This window comes from Geotrypetes seraphini, chromosome 16, assembly GCF_902459505.1.
Source record: "Geotrypetes seraphini chromosome 16, aGeoSer1.1, whole genome shotgun sequence".
Taxonomy (NCBI): domain Eukaryota; kingdom Metazoa; phylum Chordata; class Amphibia; order Gymnophiona; family Dermophiidae; genus Geotrypetes; species Geotrypetes seraphini.
In genome coordinates, this window is record NC_047099.1 from 38640020 (window position 1) to 38647810 (window position 7791).

Here is a 7791-nt window from a genome sequence, read left to right on the forward strand (position 1 = left end):
TGTAATATTTAATAAGATAGGTGTGAAACTAATTCTAGTCTTTAGAATCTGGCTTGTATCTCTGGTCTGCCCTCTTCAAAATGGTTGTATCTTGCCCCATTCCCAGTTTTTTCTCCCCTTATATGGTACTTAGGCTTTTCCAAGGAGGCACCAGGCAGAGCCAGGGTGCCACCATTTTGAAAAGGGCAATACCCAGAAACAGGAGGGAGTAGGCATTCTTCCTGTCTCCTTCTAAAGGTATGTAGAAGTGGGGAAGGGGGGGCAGAGCCGGTGGTAGGAATGATTAGAGAGTCAAGTCAGCAGTTTTGGGTTTGCCGTCCTTGTCCAATCCATCATCCTCTCCAAACTAGACTACTGTAATGCCATTTACTTAAGCCTAACAAAAAAAAAGTCTTTAAAGACTCCAGCTAATCCAGAACACTGCGGCCAAGTTGATCTTCGCAAAACGCAAATCTGACCATGTCTCCCCACTCCTGGCCAAATTTCACTGGCTCCCAGTGATTTCCAGAATCCATTTCAAATGCTCCTGCCTGGCTTTTAAGATCATTCATGGCATCCTTCCTCCCCTAATCCCACTATCTTATAACTCCTCCAGTCCTGACTCCACTAGACCCGCCCAAAGATATAAACTATCCTTCCCCTGTATACATGGTATTCTCTATGCGGGTAAACTAGGAAAAGCCCTTCTCTTCAAAATCACAGGTCTTTGGAACGACCTTACTATCCCTCTGCGGAATCTGGGCTCCCTCCAATTATTCCGTAAGCAACTGAAAACCTGGCTTTTCACTAAAATGTAATTCTCTCTTCCCCCCTGTACGAAAGAAACCCCTACCCTTATTCTTCTCTTACTATATATAAGTTCATATAAACCTTTTCCTTCTCTTCCTATATTTAAGTTCTTGTAAACCGTGCCGAGCTCCACATCTGTGGAGATGATGCGGTATATAAACTTAAGGTTTAGTTTAGTTTTAGTTTAGTTTGGAGGGGTTAGGAGGGAGCCTCCACACTACCATGGATTTTATTTTAGGTTGGGGGAGGGTCAGGATGGGTCTGCTGGGCCACCAGGGAATCTTTTAGGTTGAAGGGATCCACTGGACAAGCACATAAGAGCTGTGCCTAATGCACCGCTCTTGTGGGTATGCCCCAGGAACGTTCCAATCCCTTTGCTCAACACTAAGAGCATGCATACAATTTACATGCCGTTAGCTTTGAGCACTGGTCGCAAAAAAAAAAAAGACCGTTATTTTTCCAACTATGTGTAACATAGAAACATGATGGCAGATAGAGGCCAAATGGCCCACCTAGTCTGCCCACCCCAGCATCCACTATCTCCTCCTCTCCCTAAGAGATCCCAAGTGCCCGTCCCACGCCTTCTTGAATTCTGTTTCTACCACCTCTACCAAGAGATTATTCCATGCATCTACCACCCTTTCTTTAAAAAAGTATTTTCCTTAGATTACTCCTGATCCTATCACCTAACTTCATCTTACGCCCTCTCATTCTGGAGCTTCCTTTCAAATGGAAAGAGACCTCGCCTCATGCACATTTATGCCATAGTAGGTATTTAAATGTCTCTTGTCATATCTCCCCTCTCCTGCCTTTCCTCCAAAGTATGCATATTGAGATCTGTCCCCATACGCCTTATGACGAAGACCACACACCATTTTTAGTAAGCCTTCCTCTGGACCAACTCCATCCTTTTTATATCTTTTTGAAGGTTGTGGCCTCCAGAATTGTACACAGTATTCTAAATAAGGCCTCCCTAGAGTCCAGCATCCTTCGAGCTGGTTGAGATATATTTTCATTTCTACTAAATTGTTTGTAGATTTTTTAATGTAAACCACTCAGTTCTGTTTAAGCGGTTTATTTAAGTTTTTAATAAAACATGTTTTTATAAAATGTATCTGCCGTCGGTGTCTTATGTTTTTGTGGATGGACAGACGTTTCTGTGTACAGAGGAAGGGATTGGAGAAAAGAGTAGCTGGTAGTGGATGGGCAGATTGGATAGGCCTTTGGTCTCTCTCTTCTGCCCTCAGCGTCTATGTTTCTATGTACAGAGGATCTTTGAGGGAGAAGAAGGGATTGGAGAGATTAGTAGCAGATTATCTGCCCTCGGTGTCTACGTTTCTGTGTACAGAGGATCTCTGAGGAAGGACTTGGAGAGATTAATAGCAGGATAAATCATTCGTTTCTGATTTTTGTTACAGTTGGCCAAGATGTTTAACTATGCTGGCTGGAAAGAGACCTGCAATAACATCTTCATTGTGTTTGCTGCCGTCTTCATCGTCACCAGACTGATTATTTTCCCGTTCTGGTGAGTAATGCTGGGGGAGGGAGAGCTGGAGCATCCGGAATGCTCATAAGACAAGATCTTACTCTCCCTGAAAGAAGCTCTGTACATATCTGAATTTCTGTGTGTGTGTGTGGTGGGGGGGGGGGGGGGGTCCCTTCACAGCATATACCGCCTATCAAAGTTATCTAAGCGGTTTCCGAAATCAGGAACTCAAGCATTTTCCCTTACTGTCCTGGTAGGCTTACAATCTATCTAACGTACCTGGGGCAATGGAGGATTGGAGTGGCTTGCCCTGGGTCACAAGGAGCAGCGTGGGATTTGAACCCATAACCTCGGGGTGCTGAGGCTGCAGCTCAAACCAGTAGGCTTCCTCCCTCCATAATGCTCAGTGGTCAATTCAACCCAGGGCTGGGTCATCAACCCGCTTTTTCAGCTAATTTGGGTTTGGAGACACAACCAAGAAGAGGAAACCCAGCCAATCAGGTTCTCAATGTAGTCCTTGGCCCACACCCAGTCAACAAATATGCATGAAATAAATTTACATACACGACTGGTTAGTGCTAGTCTCCTTTTTATCCATTGTGGATAATCTTGGAAAGTTGAACTGGGTTGAGAACCATTGCTCTAGAGCAGGGGTGTCAAATGTCGGTTCTTGAGGGCCGCAATCCAGTCGGGTTTTCCGGATTTCCCCAATGAATACGCATGAGATCTATTAGCATACAATGAAAGCAGTGCAAGAAAATAGATCTCATGCATATTCATTGGGGAAATCCTGAAATCCCGACTGGAATGCGGCTGAGGACTGGCCTTTGACACCCCTGCTCTAGAGTAAGGATCCAGGAGTTTAGGCCTTGGGTGCCACAAATGGCCAGGGTTTTCAAGATGTTCCTAAGGACTATCCTTGAGCTAAATCCATACACAGTGGCGGTTGTAGCCACGCAGATGTTTTGCATACATAGTTATTAGGGATATCTTGAAATCTGGCCTGTATGTGGCTCTTGAAGCTCCTGCATCCCTGCTCTAGAGAGAGCTAAATTCTGCGGGCCACCCTGACAAATTTGTGCTCGCAATGGCCGTGTGAAAGAATAAAATCTCCAAGCATTTGTAGATGTTGGCCTATGGGACTCCAGCTTTCAGTAGAGGTTTATTGTGTGTGTTGGTGGGGGGGGGGGGGGGTTAAAGTCTAAAGGAGCCAGAAGGAAAAAGACAAATGCAAAACCTTCAACCTATAAACTGCTGATCGCTTTTTGTTCTTGGTTTGGCTTCTGTTTTGCTTCCACTGTGCTCTTATTGGGCAAGAATGAATGAAAACATTTGTCTTCCTGACTTGTTCTCAACTTTTCGAGAGGCTCTTTTTCCTTATCCTTGCTTTTATTCTCTGCTAGGATCATTCACTGTACCTGGGTATATCCCGTACAGACGTTCCCAGCCTTCTTTGGCTACTATTTCTTCAACGCCATGCTGGTGATTCTGCAGTGCCTGCATGTGTTCTGGACATATCTGATCCTGGGTATGGCCTACAAGTTCCTAACCGGGAAGGCAAGTACCGAAGCTTTACCAGTAACTTTCATTGAACTGGAAGAATTTACCTAGAGGGGATATGATAGAGACTTACAAGATCTTGAAGGGCATAGAGAGTGGAGAGGGACAGATTCTTCAAACTTTCGAAAAATAAAAGAACAAGAGGGCATTCGGAAAAGTTGAAAGGGGACAGATTCAAAACGAATGCTAGGAAGTTCTTCTTTACCCAACGTGTGGTGGACACCTGGAATGCGCTTCCAGAGGGCGTAATAGGGCAGAGTATGGTACTGGGGTTCAAGAAAGGATTGGACAATTTTCTGTTGGAAAAGGGGATAGAGGGGTATAGATAGAGGATTACTGCACAGGTCCTGGACCTGTTGGGCCGCCTCGTGAGCGGACTGCTGGGCAGGATGGACCTCAGGTCTGACCCAGCGGAGGCATTGCTTATGTTCTTATGTCAATGAATGTGAGATTTTCTGACCTCCTTCAGATGCATCGTCAGATGCGAACAACAAAGGGGCAGCAAAGGGTTAACAAAAATAATTAAGAGAAACTTTCTCTGTATATCTTTGGTTACATTTTTTTAATATCGCATAAATGAAACTTCAAATGGGACCTTCTCAGTTTCATTGTTAGGGTTTTTATATTTTACATTTTAAGGGCCTCAATAAATTGGAACTCATTTTTAATCTTTATTGACCCAACACGGGCCTGGTTTTGGCGCATGGGGCCTGCATCAGAGGTCTCCATTTCCTCAGTTCACAATTTACAAGACCAGGGTTTAACTAAAACTCTCCTTACAAATGAGAACAGAATAAAGATTTGCTGGCATTCTCGATGATACACCGAAAGACAGGCAGAGTGTCTTTGCCTACCCCTCTGGCAAAGACACTCTGTCTTTCGGTGTGTCACTGGGAATGCTGGGTGCGGGTTTTGCACGTCCGATGCGTCTGTATTCTGTTCTCGTTTGTAAGGAAAGTTTTACTTAAACCCTGGCCTTGTAAATTGGGACATGGCCTGTGTCAGGTCAATAAAGATTAGTCCCAGTTCATTGTGCCCCTTTGTGCTAAGTTTTGTGTTTTTTTTTTGATTATTTGGTATACTTTGACCCTCTCTGTGCTGTCTGTATCTATATCCATGAATTTGCTGCTCCTTTGGCATGATTCTGCTTTCTCTTTTTTGTCTACCAAGCCGCTGTGCAAGGGCTTCCTTCTCTCTATTGGCTTATATAATTTCTAGATGTAGGGTGACAGAGCAGGAAATGCTCTGATATCGGAGAGATTCTCGACGGGCTTCTTAATGCAGCCTCTGAAAAAATAAATAAATAATGTTGTTAATAAAAAAAAAAAAACTTAATTGCTGTCCTAAGAATGTCTTAGGAAAATCTCCTGTGAGACTTGGTTTAGGATTTTGGTAAGTTGTTACCTGACACAGGTTTGCGTACTTTTTAAAGGAAGAGGGTGAGCAAGGTGTCCTTGGGGAACGAATGTGTGTTTGGGGGGGGGGGGGGAAACACACACAGATGATGGTAGAGTCTCCTTTCTAATTCACAACTTGAGGATCTTATCTGTCATTATGCTTAAGCTGTCTAAATTGGGATTTTGCATTTCATTAGTTGTTACCGAAAATAATCTTTACATAGAGCTGCTAGGGGCATTGCTTGGCATGGATGATATTTTTCAAGCATGTTGGCTCCCCTGTAAGTTCCTCTGTGACGGAGTCTCCAATGAGGTTTAACATTTTATAATGTAAATGGCACTTCAAGAGGAAAGATCGTTTCTCAAGTCAAGGGTGTGGGGGGGAGTCCTTTAATTGTTTGTTTTCAGTAGTATCCTCCATATTCATAACCTGCCCCTTATTCCTTGCATAGCTTGTGGCAGATGAAAGGAGTGATCACGAGGAGCCTGACCTTTCGGAGGAAGAGAATGAGGATACTACCTTGACGACAAATGGGCCTATCTCCAACGGGCATGCCATCCTGAACAACAATCACCAGAAGGCAGACTGACGGGTGGACGGGAGGCTCGCCTTCCAAATGGTCAACTGTTGGTGCCAAGACAATGTACTCAATGTGTAAAGATCTGAAGTTAGTTAATTTCAACACTACATTCCCCAAAAGAACAATATGTGGACTGACCTCTAATGGGCACCCACTGGCTAGAATTGATTGCTCAGTCAGGGGGTTGATTTGCTGAGCCCCCATCGTATGTGAGTAACAAAGGATCCAGGGAGGTTCATCTTTCTTCAGGTCCTGTCCCTTTCACACTAAATTTCTTTCAGTATTCCAGATCACCTTTTTCCATGGAGGTTGCTTATTAGCTCCAGAAGTGAAGACAAACGGTAAATTATTCATCTCCACAAATCTCATGTTCCCTACTGAACAGCACGTTTCACCTGAATCCCCAAGGCCCTTCTATGTCCTCTGGATGGACTAAATGGAAGACATCACCCTATGCCATAGGCAGCTAGAAACCACCGGACAATGCTCGGAGATGGGACTAGTGTGGAAAGGACTTCACTTGTTTCTAATGGCAAGAGGCACATTTATATGTTCTAGGTGGCTAGGGCATGCCATACATATTGATGACTAAAGCTGGTCTTTTTACAACTTCATTTTCACAAGGTACATTTCAGCTGCTGCGATTCCAGTAAGCTTGATCAGATTTTTAACTAATTCTTCCAAAGGGAATCGCCCTTAGCCAAGGTCCTTTTGCGAGAAGGTGGGCTTTGCTTTACACCCGACGTCCTCGGCTAAGGGAAAAGGGCCAAAGTCTTGCGAGCCAGGAGAAAGTTTGAAAAGGAAGTCGTTTGCCTAGGTTAAGCTCCCTCTCTTAACTCTAAGACAAATATTTACATTTTGATTTCTAACTAATTCCATTAAACAGTCAAGGTTGAACAAGAGCAGAAACAAAACATCCACTCCTGGGGCTATTGTCTATTGCCAGCATGCCTCTTCCTCTCAAGGGTGGTGCTCTTCCATCACAAGACTCCACTGACTGGGTACTGGTCCTTGGAGGGGAGGGGAGGGGGAGAGGCAAGTTTTTGTTTCTATCTTCTCGTGCTCCGAGATTCTTAAACTACTGCTTAACCTCCATTTTTATGTGGTTCCAAGAAGGGCTGCCGATTACCCAGTGACCATTTATATCTATATATATTTTTACTGATTTTTGGAGAGGATCTCAAAATAAAGAATTAGAAACTTTAACGAGGCAAGTGCAGGCTTTGAGAAAACAGGAAAGGGGGCTTAAATGATGAAAGACCAGGGTAAAAGGAGGTGGGAGGAGCTCCACCACCTCACCGACCCAAACCGCCGAGTTCAGGCCGGCCGCGAGTGCCTCGCGGCTGGACCTAATTGTGTCCCCCTCCCCCGGAGAAGGGCACAATTGCTCCATACGCGACCTAGCTAGAAAAAAAGTGCCGGTTAGATGAAAAAATACAGTAAAATACAGTTTTCTTAAAGGGAAACAACCCTCCAGACCGGCACTACCTCAGGATTTTTTTTTTTTTTTTACAGAACAGACTCCACAGGCTCTCGAAGCAATATGCCTTGCTTGATTTAGGGGGCAAGGCTTACTGCTGAGGCTCCTCTAAAAAAATGTGGGGAGGTGGAGGAAGTGGGGGGAGGGACCCCGCTCGAGACCCGCCGGGTTTGACACCCCCGAGGTCGGACGGACCCCCAAACAGGGCCCGCCCAAGCTCTGTCCGGCCAAAAACAGGGACTAGAAACCCCCTAAACAAATTCCAACAGCCCTACCAAGGGAGATGGGTACAGATCACTCAACACCTGCTGGAGACTGAAAGAAGACTGAGGTAAATAGAGAAGGGAGTATATTATATACTGTCCCACAGTTTTGTTTTCAGTCTCCACCTGCTGGTCATGATTGGATATATACCCATTTGTAAAGATTAACCTCTACTGGTCTGGAGAGTGCTAAAGAATTGTGTTTTTATAAGGCCAGTTCTTATTGTTCATCATT

At 44.6% G+C, this 7791-nt stretch overlaps 1 protein-coding gene across 1 annotated transcript in view; it reads left to right on the forward strand.

The window, feature by feature from the left end:
- CERS2 (ceramide synthase 2) overlaps positions 1-7219 on the forward strand; it is a 101047-nt gene extending 93828 nt beyond the window's left edge. Inside the window, exons 9-11 of the mRNA XM_033925673.1 lie at positions 2208-2314; positions 3679-3832; positions 5685-7219. Coding sequence (XP_033781564.1) covers positions 2208-2314; positions 3679-3832; positions 5685-5822 — 399 coding nt within the window. The 3' untranslated portion in view covers positions 5823-7219. The remainder of the gene's footprint in view (positions 1-2207; positions 2315-3678; positions 3833-5684) is intronic.
- The last annotated feature ends 572 nt before the right edge of the window (positions 7220-7791 follow it).